Genomic DNA, 26,511 nt, shown 5'->3' with positions numbered 1-26,511 from the left:
TCAGACCTTCCAATGAACACCCAGGATTGATCTCTTTTAGGATGGATTGATTGGATCTCCTTGCAGTCCAAGGGACTCTCAAGAGTCTTCTCCAACACCACAGTTCAAAAGCATCAATTCTGCGGCGCTCAGCTTTCTTCACCGTCCAACTCTCACATCCATACATGACCACTGGAAAAACCATAGCCTTGACTAGACGGACTTTTGTTGGCAACGTAATGTCTCTGCTTTTAAACATGCTATCTAGGTTGGCCATAACCTTCCTTCCAAGGAGTAAGCGTCTTTTAATTTATTTAGCAATAAATAGTGTATACTAAATAATAGTAGGGGTTTCCTTGGTGACTCAGTGGTGAAAGAATCCACCTGCCAATGCCTACCAATGTAGGAGATGCAGGTTTGATCTCTGGGTCAGGAAGATCCCCTTGAGAAGGAAATGGCAACCCACTCTGGTATTCTTGCCTGGACAATCCCATGGACAGAGGAGACTGGAGAGCTACAGTCTGTGGGGTCGCAAAAGAGTCAGACACAAGTTAGTGACTAAACACACACACACACAAATAGTAACCCTGATCTTTGTTTCTGTCCTTTCACTTAATACTTTTTTTTCCTAATAAGAAAGGTAAACAGGAACCTTTACATTCTTTGATTCTGAAGGCGATATTTTTTTCTTTTTGGAAAAAACATTAGAGGGAGAAACAACTTCAGACAGAAATAATAACAATTATTAACTGAGAAGCTATTTTTTTAAACCAGATTCCTTATGTATATTATCTCATCCAATCTGCCCACCACCTCACCTTCATTTTATCACTTGGAAGTCTGAAACTCAATGAGACTAAGAACTTGTATTACAATTATCTGCAGGTTGTACATCTGAGGATCAATCTATGACAGGTCGATAATATTTTTTAAAAATTCTAGCATGTTCCCCAAGGCAAAACTTGAATATGTCATGCACTGGAAACTATTTATATACCATTTACACTGTTTCAAGTATTGTAATTAATCTTGAGATGATTAAAAAGAAGATGTATGTCTAGGTTATGTGCAAAGCCTATGCCATTTACAAAAGGGACTTGAACATCTGCAGAGTTTGGTACCTATGGCGGTCCTGGAATCAGTCTCTTGCATCCAGATACTTGGGAGGACTGTGCCTAAGAAGTGTGCAAGCTTGGTTTGTACTCACATATTTTATTTCTAATCATGACTCTAGATAGCACATGGATCTGCCATGTATTTAGTTTGAGGCTGTAAGATTAGAAATTGTGAGGTGGATTATTTGCTCTTTGCCACTGTGTTTCTAATTTAGGAAGCTGACAATAGTAGAACATTGGCCAGGAGACCAAGTTAAACTTTTCTTAGTGTTAGGTATGTGAGAGCGAACATAGAAATATAGACACGATTCAGTTGTATGTGCTTTTGCTATACAAAATTATATGTATTATATCCTAATTGGTATTGAGTTAATCCATGTTCATGTAAATCATGGTAAAGTAAGATTTAAAACCAGAAATAACCTGGAGCTTCCTATTTAAACGTATTAGTCTTAACAGATTAAGACATTCTCTTTCAAATATCCTCTAAAACGCATATACATATGCATTTTATATACATATATTTTATATGTGTATATATATATATTTAAAGATGAGAGCTTAACTCTAAAATTTGATTCTTACTGGTAACCTATTGCTAAAGTCTAGTAAATGTTTCAATTGTCTCTAGCGTAGGTTGCAAAGGATTAATAAAAATAAATTTGTGTTGACATGTACTTTATATTATAAAACAAAGTAGCTACATTTGCCTGAAAGATAATAATAAAACAATTTCCTGTTCCCAATTGTTGATCTTATTCATAGTCTATATACACCAGTGAGAATAAAAATGTATCCCTGTCATACCCAAATATCATTTGTGGAAGTGACTAGATCAATGTTTCTTTTGCCTCTCCCTTGCTGTATTTCCACATCCCTCAGAAACAACAGGGCAGAATGTGGAGAGAAATTGGAGGCAGTGTATTTAACTGTCAAAAATGAAATTGCCAAAATATAGGGATAACAGTAGAGGCAATAAGATCTCTACAAGATATGCATCCTGGGGCTGGCACATTTTCATACACTTCATTGACTTGAAGCACTAGAAATCTAGTCAATACCAATAGGAGAAGGTTGCACCTTTGTCCAGAGAAATTATACTCTGCAAAAATGACTAGACACTGAAAATTGGTTTAGAAAATTTGCCCTCTAGTTCTATGAAAGATTCAAATGGCAACTAAATTGAAAATGGGTGGACAGATGTTCATTGGAAGATAAGAAAATACCCAACTCCTCCATGATGTTGTCAGGGAAAAAAAATAATACCAATCAACACCAAGATATCAAAGAAGAACAAAAATAACAACACAAAAAAATATAGAAATAACCATCAGGATGGAGCAGAAAAGAATAAAGAACAACAGGGTGAGATACAAAGATAAGAAACTGAGATGAAAAGTCACCAAGGTATGATAAGGACTCATCTAAAGTGATATAACTTAAGAATTTTAAGTACCATTGAGAAAGAGACCAAAACAACCATGAAAGAAGTAATAATCAAAGGCACGGAAAGGTAACTTTCTGATGTTGATTAAAACCTTGAGTCAGAAAGTGTTGATTTCAAAATTTGTGAAAAAATAAACCTATACTTTAGACATAACATAGCAAATTGAAATGTATTTTTAAATAAAATGTAATTCCATAAGCATTCATTCAGCAGAAACAGATTAAGTAAGAAGGAATAAAATCAGTCTAGCCCCAGGCTCATTCTGTGTAGCATGAAATATCAAGGCTAAATGGACTAAAGGCTTCATTCAGAGAGCTGAAGGGAAGATCTGGAATTAGGGTTTTCACTTACCAAGCAAATTTTTTTTTTTTAAATACAAGTGCTCACAAAATGTACTACTCACTTTTTCTTAGCAAAATAAATAAATAGATAAAATTAATGAGTTGAGGATAAAATAAAATTTAACATATCAAGAATAGGACAGTAACTCATTTTCAAAAATCTAGAATTGAATATAAATAATATAAAAGCAAAAGAAAAGTAAAAACTCAATGGCAAAGTGGTAACAGAAAGAAAACAAGAAAACAGCATGGTGAAATTAAAGAGAAAATATTATATAAATAAAATCATCATTTATATTAAGTAAATATAAATAGGTTAAACATAATTTATATGAATGTCCACCTTAATCTTAAATATTTTTAATATTTTACATGCTACATTTGTGGAGATTTCCTTAGGTTTATCATATATTTTGCCAATTTTACTGTCAATTGTTTAAACTGTTCATTTTAATAATTATAATTCTCTTTTCTAAAAGGCTATTGCTATATTTTAAAATCTTAAAAAATATCTTTTCTGAGGTTCTCTATTTTTTCATTATGCTTACTATTTTTTCTTTTATTCCTTTAATCATTGTAAACACTTCCATTTTAAGTCTCATTCAGATTATTTTACCTATGAGCATGATATTAACTATGATATCTATTTACATGGTGTAAACTAGCAAACTGTCTTCCATACTAATTCTACTCTATGAATTTTAGCTTTAGAAATTTATTTCCAAGTATTGATTATAATTTTTGATCAGATCAACTGTTCTTCTCCCTTCTTTTCCACTCAAGAGAAGCTTTTGTGTGCTTCTTCGTTGCTTTCTTGAATCAGTGTTCAAAGGGATTTGGTTGTTTTTGTTGTTTCTCATTTCAAGGCCAGTACCGTCCTTCTGGGGATTCCAGTTTGATGACTGAGTTAGTTCTAGCTGACAGCTGGAGGCTGTATGTAACGTGCCTGAGTGCGTGTTAGACTCCAGACACCACACATCTGGTGTGTGTGCATGACTGGTGGGATTGGGACAGGCTGATCCATGAAATCAGTCCCTTGTGTTCCCTAGGGAGAAAACAGAATTCTAGCTTTTTGAGCTTTTTCCCCCCAGATCTAGGGGATTTTCTTTCCAGCTTCAGAGTCTAACTCGTGTGTTTGTATGTGTATGTCATTTTGTCTGGCATTCTAAGATTGCCATTTGTCATCAATTCAACCGGCCAATTTTTTTTCTTCTCCATTTCTTTGCCTTTGTACACGATCTCTCTGCTTTTTCTATCATCTTTAGCTGAAGAACTCTCATTTGTTCTCTAAGTTGAAGCTCAGCTCTCTCCTTAGGTCAAGACAGTCTACGATCTCCAGAAGGGATTGACTGCTTCTCTCTTAGCGCCAGCCTTGTTCTTCTGCATATCTTAAATCACACCATAGTGTTATTAAATTCTCTTTTCCATTTATAATCACTCAGCATAATTACAACATAGTTGGTGCCATGTTGCTAAGTCACTTCAGTTGTGTCCGACTCTTGGCGATCCTACAGACGGCAGCCCACCAGGCTCCGCCGTCCCTGGGATTCTCCAGGCAAGAACACTGGAGTGGGGTGCCATTGCCTTCTCCGGTGCCATGTTGAATTAGGTGAATTAAATACATTAATGAGTAAGTTTGTGGAAAAATAAATCATGCCATTAATTTTCTGTACTGACAATACTAAATTGATAAATTATGATATGCTCTGCTGCTATTAGTGCTAGACATGGGAGATGCATTTTTCTATCCAGAGGAGCATAAAACAATTCAATAAAAACCTATATGAACTATTTATTTAACATTCTTTTATCAAAGAGTAAAAGCTAGCTGAACATTTTCTGTGGAAATAGAAACACAATGAAGCAATCCATGCCTCAGAATATAAAAAAAGATAAAATGATTTGATGTCAAAATGTAGTTTGAATATAAAGAATAAAAGATCTTTGTTGTAGTACATTCCTTCATGTGTGAATGATTTCAGGGCAAAACATGACAGTTATTTAATTATGAGACAGAAAAGATTTCTTGATAGTAATGAAAGAAGAAATTAATTTATTAAATAGAAGCTTATCCCATATTATACAAGAAATATTTTAGAGAATTAGATGAGAAATTGTATTTTTTTTTGCATGCAAAATGCCATTTCTACAAAATGCTATTGGTTTTAAGATCACCTTATCAAAATATATGTGAGTCATATACAAGAATATCTGTACAGTATACATGTCATATAAAAATAATAAAGTGGAGAAACTGGTAAAACTATCTCATAACTTAAGAAATTTTATATCATCAATACAATTACATCTCCTTACTTGTTTCTTCCCATTCTATTCCTTATCTCCCTACCCTAATTACTCTTCCTTTTCACCAAAGTTAACCACTATTATGGAGAAGGCAATGGCACCCCACTCCAGTACTCTTGCCTGGAAAATCCCATGGACGGAGGAGCCTGGTAGGCTGCAGTCCATGGGGTCACTAAGAGTCGGATATGACTGAGTGACTTCACTTTCACTTTTCACTTTCATGCATTGGAGAAGGAAATGGCAACCCATTCCAGTGTTCTTGCCTGGAGAATCCCAGGGACGAGGGAGCCTGGTGGGCTGCCGTCTCTGGGGTCGCACAGAGTTGGACACGACTGAAGCGACTTAGCAGCAGCAACAACTATTAGAAAATTTGACTCATTCTTCTGCTTTTAATTTTTTTACTTTCATCAATATATTTTTATTCATCCGTATATAATGTCTTGTTTGGCTTTGTCTGTGCTTGCCATTTGTAAAAATGCTATCCTTCTGCATATAGTCTTATGGTCTTGCTGTTCCATTTATAATTGTATAAAGTTTGTTCTAATTTCTGTATAATATTCTATTGAATAGCTTCGTATTTCAATTATCAGTGTTCTTATTGGGGGACATTCGGGTAGTTTCAATTTTTGCTAACACGAATATTACTATTATGATTATTCTTCACTCAAAGTGTATTTGTGTAAGCACTTCTTCAGAGTATCTACCAGTCTTATTGCTGGGCATAGCGTATGCACATGTACAATTTTACAGGTTTTACAAACTGGTAGAACTAAATTTCATCCTCCCAGTATTGATTTTTATATTTTTTAGCCTTGCATATTGTCAGATTTTGTAATCTGAAAATCTAATAGCTGTAAAACGTACTTTTGTGGCTTTAATCTGCAGTTCTCTGATTAAAATAAAGGTGACATCTTTCATAATGGCTTTTATTAGATATTTGTGTTTTCTTATATGTCAGGTAACTGTTAATTTCTTGCTTATTTTTGAACTTTTTACATTGATTTGTAGGATTTTTTTAGTGGTCTCAGTGCTAAACCTTTGTCAATTTGTGGCCTGTGTTTTTATATTTATGTGACTAATTTATCATGTATTTCTTTTATTATTAGTGTTTTTTGACCCAGTCCTAAAATACTTCTATCTCCTAAATTATAAAAATGTTCTTCTTTATTATCTTATAATTTTAAAGGTTTGGATTTCATGTAAGCCTTCAATCCATATGAAATTGACTTTTACATACAATGTGAGGTAGGAATTCATATATTGTCTTTATGTGGATAGGCAGCATGATTTATTGAATGATTATTTCTTTCCCTAACAATCTGTGAAGCCTCCTCCGTCATATAACAGATTTTCTTCTGAACTGTCCCACTAGTCAGTCTTGTTATATAGTTTTGAGCCAATCTAACACTGTCATAACTTTTAAGGCTTTATAATAAGTTGATCCCTGATAGGTAAGCCTATCATATTATTCTTACCCAGATAAGTTTTTTTTTTGTTTTCCTTGAAACTTTCCCACTCAAATAAAATAGAATCAGTTTGTTAAGGTCCACAAGAACAAACTGTTGTGGTTTTGTTAGCAATTGCCTCTGACATATGGGTCAATTTGGAGAAAAATGACATCTTTACTATATTGTGTCTTTAAATCTACCTGTAATATATGCTTCAATTTGTGTTGTTTTCCAATGCCTTTCAATGAAGCATTACCAAAGTCTCCACACATGTACTATAATATATTTTATTAGGCTTATTCCTAAATACTAGATAGCTTTGGCATGTGGATTGGAAAGTCAAGTGAATAAGAATTTAATTTTCCAAATGAAAAAGAAAATATCACTCAGACTGGCCAACAGAATACAGTAAATCTCCTACATACAAATGTGCAAGTTGTGAACTTTCAAAGAGGTGAACACGTGTCTGTATGTTCAATCACGTAAGTTAGTTCACGTGTCTGGTATACATCATCATGTGCATGCATCTCTACAAGTGGCTGTAATTTTGTGTACTTTATTGTTCTATGGAGTATACAGTAGTACAGTATCTTTATTTCAAGTCCAGGATGTATGGAAAAAAGAGTAAAAGCAGTGGTGATATAGTTGGTACTGCAAAGAAGTGACAAGAGATAACGATGGAAACAAAAGTGAAAATAATTGAGAGAGTGGAGTGAGGCGAAAAGATGATAGACATCTCTTGTTCTTATAACATGAATTGTTCTGGTATGATTCTAAAGAAAAAAGACTTGTGAAGATTATAGAACATGTGAAGTCTGCTGTGCTGATGACGTCAATGATGTTGGCAATAATATTTAAGAAGCATGGAAAAGTGATAGAGGAAATGGAGAAACTTCTCAGTGTGTGGATGTGTGCATGCTAAGTTGCTTCAGTCATGTCTGACTCTTTGTGGCCCTACAGACTGTAGCCCACCAGGCTCCTCTGTCCTTGGAATTCTCCAGGCAAGAATACTGGAGTGGGTTGTCATGCCCTAATCCAGGGGATCTTCCTGACCCAGGGACCAAACCAGCATTTCTTATATCTCCTGCATCAGCAGGTGCGTTCTTTACCACTAATACCACCTGGATCAGCATCAAGTCCCACTTAGCTTAATGCTCCCCGGGAGTTTCCTGAAATACTTTGAGAAATTATTGATGAAAGGAAGTATTTACTTAGTCTTCCCTGGTGGCTCAGATGGTAAAGAATCTGCCTGCAATTCAGGAGACCTGGGTTCAATCCCTGAGTTAGGAAGATCCCCTGGAGAAGGAAATGGCAATCCGCTCCAACATTTTTGCCTGGAGAATCCCATGAACAGAGAAGCCTCATGGGCTACAGTCCATGAAGCTGTAAAGAGTCGGACACAACTGAGCAGCTAATGCTTTCATTTACCTAAGTAGGTTTTTAATGTGGATGAGACACCAAATGTGCAACAGAGAAAGAACAAAGAGAAACAAAAGGAAGAGGAGTAACTGAAAAACCAAGAGATTCATGACACAGGAAATGGCAAGGAGATTTTCTTTATTTGAGGAGGTACTGTTTGTTCTTGAGGGACAGGACTCAGATGTAGAATGATACGTGAAGGTTGCAGCAGCCATTGCAGAATGCAACCCAAAGCTACCCTGTCATCTATGACAAAAAAAAAAGAGCTACTACCCAGACATCACTGGATTTCTTTTTTTTCAAGAGGGTAGATAGAATTGAATCCAGCAAGAACCCAGAACTTGTGCCATCAATGTCAGGCATGAGTGAAATTGCAGCTTGCCCTCCATCTTCTATTGCTGATGTTCCTTCAGCTCTACCATCTCCCACCTCTTCTCATTCCTCCAGTCAGTAACTCTTTTTGCTTCTTTACTAGATGTCAGCCCTTGTGTGCCAGCTATTGTAATCTGCTACAGTACTTTTCAAGGTACTGCACGATTAAAAATGATTCCTTTATTTTTTGTGTTTGTTTTTTATGTATTATTTGTGTGAAAAATATATTAAACCTATCACAGCATAGTACTATATAGCTAATCGTGTTAGTTGGGTGCCTAGGCTAACTTTGTCGGACTTATGAACAAAGTGGACTTATGAACTCGCTCTCATATATAAGGGACTTACTGTATTAAGGAAGATCAACATTGGAGGACTGACTCTCTCTGAGTTCAAGGAGAACTATAAAGCTACAGTGATCAAGACAGTGTGGTAGTTACCACCTAAGAACTGACACATAGACCAATGGAACAGAATAGCTGCTGCTGCTGCTAAGTCGATTCAGTTGTGGCCGACTCTGTGCGACCCCATAGACGGAAGCCTACCAGGCTCCCCCGTCCCTGGGATTCTCCAAGCAAGAATACTGGAGTGGGTTGCCATTTCCTTCTCCAGGAACAGAATAGAGAACCCAGGAAATACAACCAACTGATCTTTGACAAAGGAAAAAAGGCAACAATGGAGCCAAGTCGGTCTCTTTAACAAATGGAGTTGGAACAAGTGAACATCCACATGCAAAAAGAATGAATCTGGACACAAAATTTTACCCTTTACAAAAGTTAATCCAAAATAGTAACATGTAAACATAAATGTGAAACACAAAGGCATACAAAACTCCTAGAAGATAACATACGTGAAAATCTAAATGATCTTGTGTAAGGCGATGACTTTTTAGATAAAACATCAAAGGTATAGTCCATGAAAGAAATAATTGATATTGTTGAACCTCATAAAATTAGAAACTTCTACTCTGGGCAAAAAATGCTAAGTGAGTAAGAAGATAAACCACAAACTGGGAGAAAATATATGCAAAAGGTACATCTGATAAAGGACTGTTATCCAAAATTTATAAATAAGTTCTAAAACCCAACAATAAGAAAACAAAGACCTGATTCAAAAATAGGCCAAAAACTTTAATAGATACCTCACCAAAGACAATGTACAGTTGGCAAATAAGAATTTGAAAAGATGATCCATATCATATATCACAAGTGAGATTCAAAGATATCACTACATACCAATTGGAATGACCAAAATCCAAGACATTGACAACTTCAAATGCTGGTGAAGATGGGGCAAAACAGGAATTCTCATTTGTTGCTGGTGGGAATGCAAAATGGTACACTTTAGAAGATAGTTTGTTGATTTCTTACAAAACTAAATATAATCCCACCATATGATACAGCAATAGCACTCCTTGGTATTGCCCCCAAAGGAGTTAAAAATGTATGCATACAGATGTTATAGCAGCTTTATTCTTATCTATCAAAACTTGGTAGCAAGCAAGATGTTCTTCAGCAGGTGAATGAATAAATAACACCCACACAATAGAATATTATTCAGCACCAAAAATAAATGAGCTAACAAGCCACAGAAAGACATGGAGGCACCTTAAATGCATACTGCTAAGTAAAAGAAGCCAATCTGAAAAGGCTACCTACTGTTTGATACATACACACTGTATGACATTCTGGAAAAGGCAAAACCATGAAGACAGTAAAAATATCATGGTTATAGGAGTTTGGCATAGTAGACAGATGAACAGGCACAGTACAGAGAATTTTTAGGTTGGTAAAAATACTCTGTACAATACTATAATGATGGATATGTATCAATATGTATTTGTCCAAATCCATTGAAGTGTTAGTCACTCAGTCGTGTCCTATTCTTTCGATCTCATGGACTGTAGCCTGCCTGGCTCCTCTGTCCATGAAATTCTCCAGGCAAAAATAATGGAGTGGGTTGCCATTTCCATTTCCTGGGTTCCTGTAGGGGAAATTAGAATTGGATGCCTCAAGTCTAAGGGAGACTCCTGGGCATGTTCATTGTCAGAACGTTTCTCTCCTTTGAAGCATTTAGGGCTTCCCTGATAGCTTAGCTGGTAAAGAATCCACCTACAATTCAGTAGACCCTGGTTCGATTCCTTCGTTGGGAAAATCTGCTGGAGAAGGGATAGGCTATCCACTCCAGTGTTTTGGGGCTTCCTTGGTGGCTCAGTTGGTTAAGAACCCGCCTGTGATGTGGGAGACCTGGGTTCGATCCCTGGGTTGGGAAGATCCACTGAAGAAGGGAAAGGCTACTCAACTCCAGTATTCTGGCCTGGAGAATCCCATGGACTGCATAGTCCATGGGCTCACAAAGAGTCGGACAGACTGAACAACTTTCACTTTCACTTTCTAACTGCCAGATTGTTTAATTGTGAGCCATTCAGTGCAACACAAACAGTGAACTCTAATGAAATTATGGACTTTGGATGGCTATGCTATGCCAATGCAAGTTCATCAATCATAGTAAACATACCACTCTGGTGGGGAATGGGGATAAATGGAGGAAGTTATGCATTTGTGGGAGTAGGTGATAAATGGGAAATCTCTGTACCTTCCTCTCTTTTTACTGTGAAATCTAAAACTGCACTAAAACTACAGTCTAATGAATAAGAAAAGAAATTATCCTTGAAAAGTCCCCGATATTTTCTATTTGCAGAGACAAAATATTGAGGTATTTTGGAACAGACCTTTTTTTTTTTTTTCACTGAACATAAATTTAAATTTATTTACTTTTCTTTTTTTATTTTTATTTTTTTTTATAAATTTATTTATTTTAGTTGGGGGCTAATTACTTTACAATATTGTAATAGTTTTTGCCATACATTGACATGAATCAGCCACGGGTTTACATGTGTTCCCCTTCCTGGACCCCCCACCCACCTCCCTCCCCATCCCATCCCTCTGGGTCATCCCATTGCCCCAGCCCTGAGCCCTTGTCTCATGCATCGAACATGGAATGGTGTTCTGTTTCACATATGATAATATACATGTTTCAATGCTATCCTCCCAGAACATCCCACCCTCACCTTCTCCCTCAGAGTCCATAAAATTGTTCTATGCATCGGAACAGATCTTTTTATCTTGGGGAAAAATCTTTAATTGTGTGGCACTAAGGCATGTGTCTGGGAATTATGTCTGGGAATTATGTTGTCAGTACACTGTAAGACTTGAAAAAGGCAGCCTAGGGTGGACATGTGCTGCTTTGTGTTTCCTTCTACTCTATTTTTAGGTAATTATACCAGAAATTCTAGAAATTGTCTTTTTCATTCATGTGGAGCTCACAGAAGTTTCCATGTTCTTCAATGTTCAGTATAATTGAATATTTGACCCCAAATGGGCCAAACATAATTCCCTCAATGCCTGGAATTTGGGACATGGAAAGAGTCTTGAACTCAAGAAATAGCAAAGTCAGCTGTTCTTAAATAAACAAGTTGATTTAATAAAGGTTGATTATGTTTTATGGAACTATTAGTATATCAAAATCTCATCTTTTGTGGAGTCTGATCAAGGGCTATTCACTGCCAGGTAATACTACTTGTCAAAGTTTGCTAATGGTATGTATAAAACAAAGAGTTTAATTGCAAAGTTGTTAAGAACAGCTGGGATAAACAACGATGCCATCAAATTATTTAATTTCATATAAGTTGTGTCTATTATCATATTAAAGACTAAATTTTAAGTGATGTACTAACTAACCTAATTATGGCAATAATTTTCAATATATACAAGTATCAAATCATCACATTGTGCATGTCAAACTCACATAAAGTTATATGTATATCTCAATGGAAAAAATAGTCTAAATTTGATCTTAATATCATTAAGGACTTTTTTGATTTTAAGTGACAGAAAAACAAACTCAAAGTGCTTAAGAAACAGGGAATCCTTTAGTCCATGTAAATTACAAATCTAGGGATACTTTTATTTTAATATTTCACTTGAGCCATAAAGAATAATATTAAAATATTATTTTTATATATTTCTTCATTTTGTCCCTTTCTCTGTGCCGGTTCCATTCTTTGACATACATATTCCTCATGCTAGCAATATTTCTACATCTTCAAAACTCCAAGTTCAGTAGAAAATAAGAATTTTCCTTTCCCCATGACTATACGTAAAAGCCCTGGGTCTTATTATTACTCCAAATCTCTCACAAACCCATCACTAAACAGATCACTGAAACCAAAAGGAAGATGTGCTATACAAGGCAGGCTTGCCTAGTTTATGACATGATAACAAAAACCTGATTCATTAAAGACAGGCTGCCTCCTGGTCATCTCTCTCCCAGACTTAAGTTGAAGGGCAGTCATTGTTTTGTTGCTGTCATGGTAGCAGAAAAAACAGCTTTAGATACACTCACACTAGCAGTTAAACACTTAGCCTGAAAATGACAAAAAGACATTTCTCCTTATTCATCAACCAGAACTGGTCACATAGCCCCACTCAACCATAGGGGACAAGGAAGTACAATTCTATCATGTGCTCAGAACATGCAGAAATCGGGTATTTTGGCAAATAGCACTGATGAATGCCAAATGTACTATATGGCTCAAATCAAACCCCCAGTTAGACCTTGGAGTAGGATCAACCCCACCACAGTTGATAACATGTAGATTTTCACAGAAAACTTAGGCTATTAGCAGGAAAAAATGTATTTTTTTATCAGAAAAAATTAATATTGCACATAATTAAGTCAATTTATAGTAAATGACCAAAATTCTGGATTCAGTATATTTTCCTGTGTTAATAGATCATTTAACTTCCAAGTGTTAAAAATTTACCATGTTTGTGGTTATAAGCCAAAAGCTAAAAACTTATATTTTCCCCTATCCTCTTGATTTTAATCTGGGTTGATCAACATAGTCTAAATTTTTAAGGGTAGACATTTTAAACATAGTTCAGTTCCTCATTTATGGTTCATAAGATAGCTCAACCTGTGAAACTAAAGTGGTTTTAAACACATAACTAATTCTATTCACAAATGAAGATGTGGGATTCACATTTACATCTTCATTTTTTTGTGTGTTTGTTTTCTTTTCTTTTTTTTTTTTGGTTTTAACTTTTTTGGCCCCATAGTATGGCATGTGGGATCTTAGTTCCCTGACCAGGGATCAAACCGATATCCCTTGCCATGGAAGCAAGGAGTCTTAACCACTAGACCTACAGGGAAGTCCTTGTCTTCATTCTTTTAATTTTTTTAAGTGTAGTTTCACTTTTTTATTTTTGGCTGTGCTGGGTCTTTGTTGCTGGGTAGGCTATTTATCTCGTTGTGGTTAGCTGGAGCTACTCTCTAGTTGTGGTGTGCACCCTTCTCTTGTTGTGGAGCACAGGCTCTAGGGCGTACGGGCTTCAGCAGTTGCCGCAGGTAGGTTCAGTAGTTGTGGCTCCTGGGCTCTAGGGTACAGGTTCAATAATTGCGGCGCTTGGACTTAGTTGCTCCACTGTATGTAGTATCTTCCTGGATTAGGGGAACGAGCCTGTATCTTCTGCATTGGCAGGTAGTTTCTTTACCACTGAGCCACCAGGGAAGCCCCCTGTCTTCATTCTTAAGTACCTAGCCAGAGTTGTTCTATCCCCTTATGGGATGTAGCATCATTAGATCAGGTTATGTTTTTCTTTTTCTGGCAAGATATCCAGTATCAAGGAATTTTCTTTCTTTAATTGTGAGGAACGGGTATCTATTTCAGTGAATTTAAGAAAAGAAGAACTTATTGTAAGGCTTCAATAGTTAATCTCTGCTTTCTCCATTTCTAAGCCTACACTACTTGATCTTGTTTTTTTTTTTTGTTATTTTTCCTTTTCTGTCTTCACATCTGTTCTGGCATTTCTTTCTTAATAATCTCTCTGCTTACTCATTTTCATAGCCCAGGGCACTACAACCAAAGGGTAACAAGTTATAATACAATCTATGGGCCTCTTTATTAGTTAAATTTCAAAGACAGGAATCAAATTGGCTGGGTGTTGGAAATTGATCCACTGTTAGCGAAATCAGCTCTGGTTGGGGGAAAGTATCACATAATACATACAACTGCCTCTTTTAAGGCTATAAGGTGGGACAGGTTAGCACGAAGGAGAACTGTACAAGAAAGCTAATTGGCCATGCCTGCTGTACAAATTAGGATGAGAATATCAATACCATTTATGCTTATATAATTTTATGTGCTTTACAAACTGAACTCATTTAATCCTACAAGGCTGATAGTATTATTACACTCATATTGCAGATGAGAAGACTGAGATATAGGGAGGTCACGGCAGAGCCATCCAGAATTTGGAAGTAGGTAGCATTGCTCCAGAATTTATGGTTGATATATCATGAGTCTTGGCTATCCTAAGTATTGGTTTACATCAGTGAGTTTACTGTCTTGAGATATTCCCTTAACTCTTTCACTAGGAGCAAAATGCTTCTTATTCTCAAAAGCTCATCTTGAATATTAGCATTGTCACTTTGCAAACTCTCCTTCTGCTGTTAAACTGTCTCATACATTCCCTTCATTACTACACAGATCACCTTGTCCTGTGATTAATACTGTGAGCTTCTGCTGAGCAAAGGCAAAATATTTCTTACCTTTGTGTTCTTGGTGCATGGTATAATGACTGGCATACAGCATATACTTAAAGAAGTGTTATCAGATTGTTTACTTAATGAAAGAATGAATGAATTAAATATGATTTATGCTACACGAATCTTACAAATTTCTCTCCTGCTACTGTAATATAGGACAAAAAGCACTTCCATAAGAAATCCCAGGAACAGTGCTTGCGAATCTTTGAAATTATTGGGATTCAGAAGCCGGGAGAGTGGTTGGTTTGTGCTTGATGGTGTCGTGGTGAGATCTGTGCAGAGTGGCTTGATATCATTTGAATTGTGTGAACATCTAGAGAGGTAATACAATAGTAAACAATAAATATTGATGATATTATATTCTGATGGCTTGTAATTGATGTTTATAGAAGTAGAATCATAGGATTAGATTTTTTTTATTTCTCAGATAGAAATATGAATAGTCCTTTAGGGTGTGTTTAAAATGCAAACTAGATCTGACATGAATACATTATCTGTAATTTCATTCATGATAGTTTAATAAGTGCTGTTGGAAACTACTCTTAACTTAGATTTATTTTTACAGCTTTCTTCTAACTCCAAAATAGTTCTAAAATAGTGCCTTCATTTCTGAAATTCCATGGAGATAGTAATTAACTGTTCTTATTATGCTCATCTCCTATGTATGTATTAACTGAATTTGTTATTTCTGTGTCCTCATTTTGCTTTCTCATTTCCATGTTTTCTAGACAGCTCATTACTGTAAGAGTTTTAGACATTTTAAGGTTCATGAGAAGTAGACACTCATAAAGAGAGGGCCATCACATGTCAAAAGATAGCCTTTATCTCCCAAAGGAAGAGCTCACATCTATAATTGTTGTGGGTCAGTTTCCCTAGAAAGAGCCTAAAATGAGAATGCAGGTGATAGATTGAGAGAAGGCTCCCAGGGGACTCCTGTTGAGGAATGAGAAAAGCAGATAGGGTCAAGGGAAGAAATGGGAGAAACTATGGCTTAAGTTGAGGTTTTACCTCAGCCTGACACCTCAGGAGAGCCTTGATGTGAGTACCAAGGAGGCTGGCTTTACATTCTTGCATCAGATAGTCTTTGTCTGTGGATGTGGGGCTGTGCTGGGGGAGGGGGGTCTTGCAGGGCAATTTCTGGAGAACAGCTGGGTGATGATGGTCCTGCCCATGGGGAGGGATTAGTTTGCTAGGCTTCCATAATGAAGTACCACAAACTGGGTGGCTTAACCAACAGAAATATATTGTCTTACATTTCTGGAAGCTGGAAGTCCAAAATCAAGGTGTTAGCAAGGTTTATTCCTTCTAAGGACTGTGGGGATCTGTCCCAGGCTTTTATCCTTGGCCTACATATGGTTCATTTCCTGTTCACATGGCATTGTCTTTGTATGTGTACTTACATCCAAATTTCTCATTTTTATAGTCATAAAAATGAGAAATTTTTTTACTCTAATAATGGGCTTCCCTGGTAGCTCAGTGGTAAAGAGTCTTCCTGCAAATGCAGGAGACATAGGTTCAATCCCGGGGTCAAGAAAATCCCCTGGAGAAGGAAATGGCAACCCACTCCAGTATTCTTGCCTAGGAAATTACATGGACAGAGGTACCTGTCAGGTTAAGGTCCATGGGGTCGCAAAAGAATCAGACATGACCTAGCAACTAAAACAACAATGCTCTAATGACCTCACACTGATTTGATTACTTCTGTTACGAACATAACTCCAAATAAGGTCACATTCTGAGGTATTGGGGATTTGGCCTCCAATGCAGAAGTTGGGTGGAGGTGACACAATTCAGCCCATTCAGGGTACACCATAACAACCCTTATCACACAGTGATGAGATGAATATTTCAATCCCCACTGAATATGATGTATATTTTTATCCTATTGATAATAAATGGACTACCTTGATTATCTTTCTCTTTTTGAAGTAGTACTCTTTGGCAATGTTAGGTAAAATGTAATTTAAAATATGCTGCCATAGGTAGAGCTAAGCTGAAACTGGATGAGTTCTTTGTTTACGGGCATCTGTTTTAGATTTAGCTTGATTTAAGCTGGTTTCCTGACTGCCAAGAGTTTCATTCAAGTCATTCATTCAAATTCATTTTATTAATGAATTTAATCAGTCTTTAGAATGGTTGATTTTTAAAGGAGGTTTGGTTTATAATGGCTTTTTGGAGGTGTTACTAGTTATTCGTGGTATTTTTGAGACTGGTTGTTTTCCCTCAGGTCACTCCTCTTCACTTCCATGCAGGTTTATCGTGCTTCATTCTTCTTCCACTGTGGACAACAGCCATTTGGTTTCCTTTGTGAAGTCTTTGGAGGAAGCCATGTTCAGCACTACTGCCTGTGTTATACTTTATCACCAGAAAGACAAACCACACAGAATTGTTATTTTAGTGGTGCCTTCTAAAGATTTATACCAGGTGCTTGGGAAGTTGCGCTCAGAAGCTTCTAGTGGTCCTCCAGAGCCATCTCGCCATTTCCAAGTGAAAGAAGGAGAATTGCTTCTTTTACGATTTACTGGAAATATATTTGCTTCAAGTAAGTATCATGAAGTTGTTTTGTTTATACTGTGGGCTATCAGCCACGTGCTTCAGATGGAGTTCACTAAATGTGCTTCACTAAAGATTCTTCAAAGGACTGAGGGAAGGCTTTGGAAAAGTAGGAAAAGGAAAAGGACTTATTTACATCTTTCTTTCCAGTCTGTTTCTTCTCTATTTAGGGCATGCATGTTCCCTTATGGGCCTACTCTAAGTGACACTCTTTTGGAAATAGTCTTCTCTCCATAATTGCTCTAGCTGAAACTATGCTAGGATCATCTTTCCAACACCAATGTAGTTGCTTTCTAAATATTCCTTTGCTTCTACTATTAGCCGTGTGAAACAAAATGTATTTCCATACAGTAACAACAGTGATCTTTTAAAAATATAAATCATACTTTATTACTCCCCCAGTTAAAATTTTATAATTACCTCCTATTCTACTTCAAACAATATCAAAACTCTTTATGTTATCCTACAAAGAGTCTGATCTGGGGTCAGTATACTCCCAAGAGATGTATGGATAGAATGTTTCAGTATAATTGCCTTATTTATAATTCCATTTCTTTTATTTTATATACCTAAAAGACTACACTGAGAAAGAATCAGTAAGTTTCACCAAACTCAAAAAGGGTTCAAAAGTTGCTTTGAACCTCAAATCCAGATGACACAGCCCTGCTTACCTCTTATCTTTACATTTATCTAGTGATCTTTTATTTATATTACAAATCTTACCACAACTTGAAATATTTATTTGTTCTTATACTTTTCATTACTCTACTTAGTTCTTGACTAGAATGTAGATTCCATGAGGGCAGTGACTGTGTCTTTCTTGCTATGCATCCCTGAGACCAGAATAGTGCCTGGCACTTCAAGGTCTTTCAATAAATACACAGTGAATGAATGAATATATGATGCTGAGGAAAACAAGTGAAGTGAAGTGAAGTTGCTCAGTCATGTCCGACTCTTTGCGACCCCATGGACTGTAGCCTACCAGGGTCCTCCGTCCATGGGATTTTCCAGGCAATAGTACTGGAGGGGGTTGCCATTTCCTTCTCCAGGGGATCTTCCCGACCCAGGGATTGAATCCGGGTCTCCTGCGTTGTAGACAGATGCTTTACCGTCTGAGCCACCAGGGAAGTGGCTTGTTGAGGAAAACAAGGTGAATAACTATGAAAGGTGACAGGAGAGGTGGGAGAAGTAAAGAAATGACTGAGGCAGAAGAGATAAAAGGAGAAAGCAAAGGAAGCAAAAAGAACAGAGAGAAAACAGCTGTGTGAGAGAAGAGAGGAAAAGATCTTTGGGGGTGCTGCCATCACAGGCATTTATTTTTATGAAAAAAACTCCTTTCCCTTTCTAACTCCTTTCCTTGAGGTAGAATAAGATCTAACAGTGTGCATGTAAAGGAGGAGATGTGGGGAGAAATTCAGGAATGGGTTTTGTGGGAATTTCTGGCCCAGGAGTCCCATTATAGACTTGACTTAAAGTAATATTCTCTGTTTATTTATAAATTAATATAGATCCCATTGATTTTTAAATGGTTTCTGTTTTCTAATTTTGAAAATTACTCCAAACTCCACTGACTCTCTGCTCTTTGTTGTTTCCAAAATTATGTGGCTTAAAGCTTCAGCTGACCCTTTTTTGGTATCTCAGAAATAAGTGAGATTCAAAGTGTCCCAATTTGAAGTATCTCTTCCACTGTTATAGGCACGGTCTCAGCCATCTGAGCCAGCTGTTGGGACCTAGGGGGTAAGTGACACACTGTCAGAAGAAGGGGAAGGGAAAGGAGAGGAGGAGAGGAAGGGAGGGTGAAAGACATCCTTCCTACTTGGCTTCTGGAGAAGAAACCACCCTGGACAATCCCTCTAAGATACAGTCAAAACCTGGAAGTGTCTCACCCAAACTAATGATGCAAAAGACTTCCTGTAATACTTGGGGCAGCAGCTGTGTTTACCTCCTGCCCTAAACAGGAGAGAGTTACTGTGATTCTCACAGGCAGTGGTGAACTGTCATCTATAAGGGGGAGTGAGAAGCATATGCTAAAATAAAAGTGCCTGGAGACAGCCGGTGTGTTCACAGTTCCTCAATATAGGAATGGAAAACTCCTCTTCACTCAGGGAAAATGCATCAGGCAGGATGCCAGGATCCTTCCTGCTTTGCCTTTTTTAGAGATGTATATTCAGACCTGGAGCTTCACTGGATTTTCTCCATCCATCTTTCTAATGTATCACATGTAAGCCCCCAGTACTATCTAAGAGGAGCAAGACCCTCAGTAAAGAACTGATACCTCTGTTTGATTCCCTTTGTTGTATGGCAGAAAGTAACACGATGTCTTAAATAAACTATGCTCCAATAAAAATTAAAAAAAAATAAAACAGAATTAATATCTCATCCTTTCATCAGGGCCTGTGGTAGCCTCTGTGAATCTCAAATACAAACAGTCAGAGATTGTCTGCCTGGAGGGTCCATCTCTTGACCTATCCCCACCAGCTTCTGCAGTTATCTCCTACTGTATTTTCATATCTCATTTATAATGATCATGTTCAGAAAAGCCTTTCCTGTCTTTTCTGATTATGTCAGTTTGTATTTTACTCTTTCAGATTTTTATATAACTCTCGTTGGAAATGGCCATAGATTTAATCTTCTATTTACTTTTTAATTGTTTTATCAACATCAGTGTCTCTGACTACAGTCCCAAGAGAGGACTGTCTCTTTTATTAGTGTGAGCTATTCAATTCCCAGCACCCAGAATGGTACCTAAAAGCTATAAGAAGTATTTGTTCAAAGAATGAAAATAAAACATTGGGGATAAACTCAACATTATAGTATTGTGTGATTAATAGTATTTAAAACTTTAATAAATTTAGATGGCTTCTCTCTGAGAAATATCAAAATCTCTAGATTCATTACATAGTCAGATGCTCAGTCATGTCTGATTCCATGGACTTTGTGATCCCATGAACTATATAGTCCATAAAATCCTCCAGGTCAGAATACTGGAGTGGGTGGTCATTCCCTTCTCCAGGGATCTTCCCAACCCAGGGATCGAACTCAGGTCTCCCGCATCACAGGTGGATTCTTTACCATCTGAGCCACCAGGGAAGCCCAAGAATACTGGAATGGGTAGCCTATCCCTTCTCCAGTGGATCTTCCTGACCCAGGAATCAAACCGGGGTCTCCTGCATTGCAAGCAGATTCTTTACCAACTGAGCTATCAGTTGGAGCTATCAGGGAAGCCTGAGCTACCAGGGAATCCCTCTAAATTTATTACATGGAATGTAGATGATTCTTTGGATTGAGGATCTTGCTACATGGAGATTATTTCTACTTCTAAGACAAAATCAGACATATAGGTGTTCCCCTTTACATTGGCCTTTGGCATTCCTCTGGACACAGCTAGAATCTGCTTTCTTTCCGTAGGTTATAGCTGTTGAAATAGCACTTAAGTTTTCTAGTGTATCACATGTAAGCCCCCAGTGCTCACAAAATTCATAAAATGCTGGGAGAGGGGCAGAGAGAATTTTACATAATGATGCCTTAGCACCACTCACTCATAACACTAAGTAATGTCCTAAAGAGGTTTGTGTGTGTCCAAGTTCCCCCAAACACCCTTTGGCCTAGAGAAGTAGTTTTCCCAGACACAAGTGTTAGAGTGTTAAAATGGCCATCCTTTTATTCATTTAACAAAGATTCCTTTCCTTTATTACATTTATTTTACCGCAGAGAGACATAGAAGAAGCAAATAAGTAAATAAAACGTACAGCTTAATAAGATGGAAGGTTCCTTAAAGAAGAACAAAGCAGGGAAGGGACATAGAAAGTCTCAGAGAGAGTAGCAGATTTGCAATTTTAAATAGACTCATCTGAGAAGACCTTTTTGAGAAAGTACCATTTCAGCAGAGACTTAAAAATGAGAGAGCAAGCTTGATCCTATCCCAGGAGAGTCTGTCCTAGGCAGAGCAAGAAGGCTGAGATGGCTGGCTGAGAGGGAGGGAGAGGAGACTTGGAGGAGATGAAGTGGATACTGTTCCTGCCTTGAAGGGCATTTCAAGGACTTTTCCTTTTATTCTAAGTGAAAGGGGGAGCCCTGAAGGATTTTCAACACGGTTGTCACACAATCTGGGTCAGATTATATCTGTGTTGAAATTAGATGATGTAAGGCAAGTTAGCAACAGGGAAATCAATTAATAAGTCATTGCAATGAACCAAGCAAAGAATGCTGGAGGTTTAGAGGCAAAGATATTGGAAATCATGTCTGGTATTTTTGCCATAGACATCTTTGCTGTGAGCATTTTTGCTGAATAACTTATTGACCATAAGGCAATTTTGCCATAAAAGATACAGTGACAAAAAATAAATAAGGGACATTTAAAAAAAAGCAAGTGGAGGTGATGGAATTCCAGCTGAGCTATTTCAAATCCTAAAAGGCACTGCTGTTAAAGTGCTGCACATAATATATAAGCAAATTTGGAAAACTCAGCAGTGGCCACAGGACTGGAAAAAGTCAGTTTTCATTCCAATCCCAAAGAAGGGCAATGCCAAAAAATGTTCAAACGACCATACAATGGTCCTCATTTCACATGCTAACAAGGTAATTCTCAAAATCTTTTAAGCTAGACTTCAGCAGTACGTGAACCAAGAACTTCCAGATGAACAAACTGGATTTAGAAAAGGCAGAAGAACCAGAGATCAAATTGCCAACATGTGTTGGATCATAGAAAAAGCAAGAATTTCAGAAAAAAATATGATTCATTGACTATGCTAAAGCCTTTGTGTGGATCACAACAAATTGTGGAAAATTCTCAACCAGACCGCCTTGCTTGCCTCTTGAGAAACCTGTATGCAGGTCAGGAAGCAACAGTTAGAACTGGACATGGAACAATGGACTGGTTCCTAATTGGGAAAGGAGTACAACAAGACTGTATATTGTCACCCTGCTTATTTAACTTACATGCAGAGTACATCAGGTGAAATGCTGGGCTGGATGAATCACAAGAAGGAATCAAGATTGCTGGGAGAAATATCAACAACCTCTTACATGCAGATGATATCTCTCTAAAGGCAGAAAACAAAGAGGAACCAAAGAGCTTCTTGATGAAAGTGAAAGAGGAGGGTGAAAAAACTGGCTTAAAACTCAACATTCAAAAAACAAAGATCATGCCATCCAATCCCATCACTTCATGGCAAATAGGATAAAGTGGAGACATTTGGGCTCCAAAATCACTGCAGATAGTGACTGCAGTCATGAAGTTAAAACACGCTTTCTCCTTGGAAGGAAAGCTATGACCAACCTAGTAAGCAAGTTAAAAAGCAGAGACATCATTTTGCTGACAAAAGTTCCATAGTCAAAGCTATGGTTTTTCCAGTACTCATGTATGGATGTGAGTTGGACCATAAAGAAGGCTGAGTGCTAAAGAATTGACGCTTCCAATCTGTGGCACTGGAGAAGACTTTGAAATTCCCTTGTACAGCAAGGAGATCAAACCAGTTGATCCTAAAGGAAATCAATTCTGAATATTCATTGGAAGGACTGATGCTAAAGCTGAAAGATCCCCTGTGGCCACCTGATGTAAAGGGCCGACTCATTGGAAACAACCCTGATCCTGGGAAAGACTGAGGGCAGGGGAAGGAAGCGACAGAGGATGAGATGGTTGGATGGCATCATTGACACAATGGACTTGGGTTTGAGCAAATTCTGGGAGATAGTGAAGGCATGCTGCAGTCCATTGGGTTGCAAAGAGTCAAACATGACTTAGTGATTAAACAACAACAAAACCACCTAATGAATCATGAGAAATGAATGACAAAATTATAAAGACTTTATTGTGAAATACAAAATATTTAAATACAATTAAAATGTGTGTAGAGTCATGCCAATGCTGCACAGATAACTGATTTAATTTTGTGAGTTGTACCTAAGCACTTGTCTCTAAGTATTTTGTTCACTGTTTTTTATATATTTTTTACTTGTTTATTTATTTGGCATTGTTTTTCTTTTTTTATTCACTAAAACTTCATCCATCACTGAGAGAGGTGTCATTTTCCAAATACTGGGATGCATATTTGTAACTGAGCTTTGTGGTGCATTGCAAAAATCTTCTACACTGTCTGTCCTTAGCATATTGTCACATCTCCATTGATACATGTTCCAAAGTTCTATGGAAAAAGTGGAAGTGAAAGTCACTCAGTCATGTTTGACTCTTTGTGACCTCACGCATTATACCGTCCATGGAATTCTCTAGGCCAGAATACTGGAGTGGGTAGCCTTTCCCTTCTCCAGGGGATCTTCCCAACCCAGGCCTCCCACATTTCAGGTAGATTCTTTACTAGATGAGCCACAAGGGAATATGTGTTCAACTCTGGGTCTGTCAGGCCCGTGGTCTCAGCCTCTTTCTACCCCAATGTAGTGTTTCAAAAAAAAAAAAAAATTCATGGGGTACATCATTGTCATCTGTCATGATTTTTTTGGTTGTATATGTCAAATGAACCTATTAACCAGGTATTTTATCTCTTACAGCAAAATTGCCTTATGGCCTGATCACTAAATCTGTGATATCACGTGTGCTGTGCTGTGCTTAGTCACTGAGTTGTGTCCGACCCTTCATGACCCCTTGGACGGTAGCCCATCAAACCCAGGGATTGAACCCAGGTCTTCTGCATTGCAGGTGGATTCTTTACCATCTGAGCCACCAGGGAAGCCCAAGGATACTGGAGTGGGTAGCCTATCCCTTCTCCAGGGGAACTTCCTGACCCAGGAATTGAACCAGGCTCTCCTTCATTGCAGGTGGATACTTTACCAGCTGAGCTACCAGGGAAGCCCTATGGCCTAAGAGTCATATGGCAAAAATGTTTGTGGAAAAAAGCTGTGAGAAAGATGTCTATAGCAAATATGCTTACAGTGAAAGTACCTATAACTAGCAGAGATGTGTTAGGACACAGAAATATCCCGAGCCAGTGGTTTTCATGAGAGTCTTCTGATTCTCTGTGTCCCTAGCCTGTTACTTCCTCATCTTACCTTTCTAAGCAAAAGCACATTACTACCTTCATACTCCCTATGTTTTCAATGAAAAATACTCCAAAACCCACTACTGAGAAAATATATTGCTATAAGAAATATCTAGTTACTCACAAAATATAAATAAATCCTCTTCTTCTTTCTATGACAATTTATTTCTGGGGGTGGTTTATATAGGTAATTTTAGTTTTTATTTTTTTTTAATTAGTTTATTTATCTATTTTTTAACTTTACAATATTGTATTGGTTTTGCCATATATTGACATGACAACTTTTTACTGTATAGTTACTATCCTACTATTCCTACTAGGAACTGTATACATAATACGCACAAGGAGGAAGGTTCTCAAAATGTCAACTAATGAGTGCTTTTATAACTTTGGTATGTAATGAATGACTTTTGGTTTTACTTCTCTAAATGTGACAGAGTGGGAGAAAAAAAATAAAATAGTGCAACTTTTTGTGCTACTCGTCCTCTTTTGGTTCTGTTTTTTTTTTTTTTTTAACTGTGACAAAGTGTCTTCCGAATATAGTGTAGTATATCTAAGTCACAGTGAAACTCCAACTTTAAAAAGCTACATAATGCTCTCTATGTAGAACAATAAGGTCATGTTATTTATTATTAGTAAATGCTCAATAATTTTATCTTATTTCATATACAAATGTGATTCTTAGAGATTTACATTTTAGATCTTTAGTTTTTTTAATTAACTGGCAATAAAAGATCAATAAGTTTTAGGTCAAAATATAAATGTGACTATGTCTCATCCTCAATCTTTATACCATGTATGTATGTAAATTATTGCTTATGAGTAATTGTGTACCTGGCAGGGAGCACCATTCATGAGATGGAAGGAGAAATTTAGTCAATTATATTCTACTGGGACAAAAGTAGCTAGTACTTTTTCTTGCTAGTACTCTAGAAGGATGGATGTAGGAGTTTGTTAGGTGCTCTCCCAGTGATCCAGAAACTCTAATTTATCATTTTTAAGATGGCATTTCAGTGACTCCAAATAATTTTCCTCCCCCACCTCTGTTTGTTTTTTTTTAACCAGAGTGATTCTTTAAAGGCAAATCTGTCTAGTCATGCTTATCTTAGAATGTCTTAGGAATCTGTTTTGTTCAAGGAACCAGGTTGCCTCTAAAACACAGACTTGTGCAAAGGAACATACTGCTATACCTTTCATAACCTGGAGTTATTCTAATTCTAGATTTAACTATGCTTTAGAAAGCCACCAAAATGACCTCTAGCAGTCACAGCAATGAGAAAAGTATTGATGTCACCCACGTCTCTCAAAAAACTCTTATTTCATTGGGAAGATTGGAAGTTTGGCATCAGAGAGATAGCAAGGTAGATGGAGACAGAGATAGGTAGGTAGAGAGTGAGAGATCTCTGAGTAGTTAACTTTCAGGCCTCTCAGAGCAGCAGGAAGTTGCTGCTGATATAAAAGCTTCATATTGACATTTCTTTAAGAAATTTAACTGGGTTGTTTTTGTCATAAATACAAATTCAAAACAATGTAATAATGCTATCTGTTTCTTCTCATTTGCTGTCTTGCTCTTGTTTACTGAGCTCTTATTATGTGCCACATCCTTTGCTAATCATTCTACCCACACATTATCTCATTTCATTCCCAGAACAATCCTAGGAGGTAAGTTTTATTTCTCTTGTTTTAAAGGTAAGGAAGTGAAGGCTCTAAGAAGTTCAGATGTGAAAGAACTGGATAAATATTACCATTTAAATAAATACTAGAAGCTGAACTTGGATCTAGATCTTTATGTCAGAAACATATTATAACTGCGACATTATAGCTTACTTTTAAATTTGTGAAGGGTAATGCACACCTGCCTTAGGGAATGTGACAGTGTCTGTTTTACTATTGCAATAAGAAGGTGAAATAGCCTGATAGTCATGGTAA

General features: G+C 37.1%; 2 protein-coding genes across 6 annotated transcripts in view; one reads left to right on the top strand and one right to left on the bottom strand.

The window, feature by feature from the left end:
- Positions 1–26,511, bottom strand: part of ARAP2 (ArfGAP with RhoGAP domain, ankyrin repeat and PH domain 2) — a 795,317-nt gene that overhangs the window by 236,666 nt on the left and 532,140 nt on the right. The window lies entirely within an intron of this gene.
- Positions 1–26,511, top strand: part of DTHD1 (death domain containing 1) — an 81,459-nt gene that overhangs the window by 13,527 nt on the left and 41,421 nt on the right. For 2 of the 4 annotated variants that reach the window (XM_081528297.1, XM_081528456.1), the window contains exons 6-7: positions 15,194–15,358; positions 17,290–17,579. In XM_081528297.1, the coding sequence (XP_081384423.1) occupies positions 15,194–15,358; positions 17,290–17,579 (455 nt within the window). The remainder of the gene's footprint in view (positions 1–15,193; positions 15,359–17,289; positions 17,580–26,511) is intronic. The other 2 variants (XM_081528387.1, XM_081528529.1) reach the window with 1 other exon arrangement.

Source organism: Giraffa tippelskirchi, chromosome 1 (assembly GCF_054371585.1).
Source record: "Giraffa tippelskirchi isolate mGirTip1 chromosome 1, T2T-mGirTip1v1.2.pri, whole genome shotgun sequence".
Classification (NCBI taxonomy): domain Eukaryota; kingdom Metazoa; phylum Chordata; class Mammalia; order Artiodactyla; family Giraffidae; genus Giraffa; species Giraffa tippelskirchi.
The sequence above is the reverse complement of the archived record's forward strand: the minus strand, read 5'-3'. Positions and strand labels throughout refer to the sequence as shown.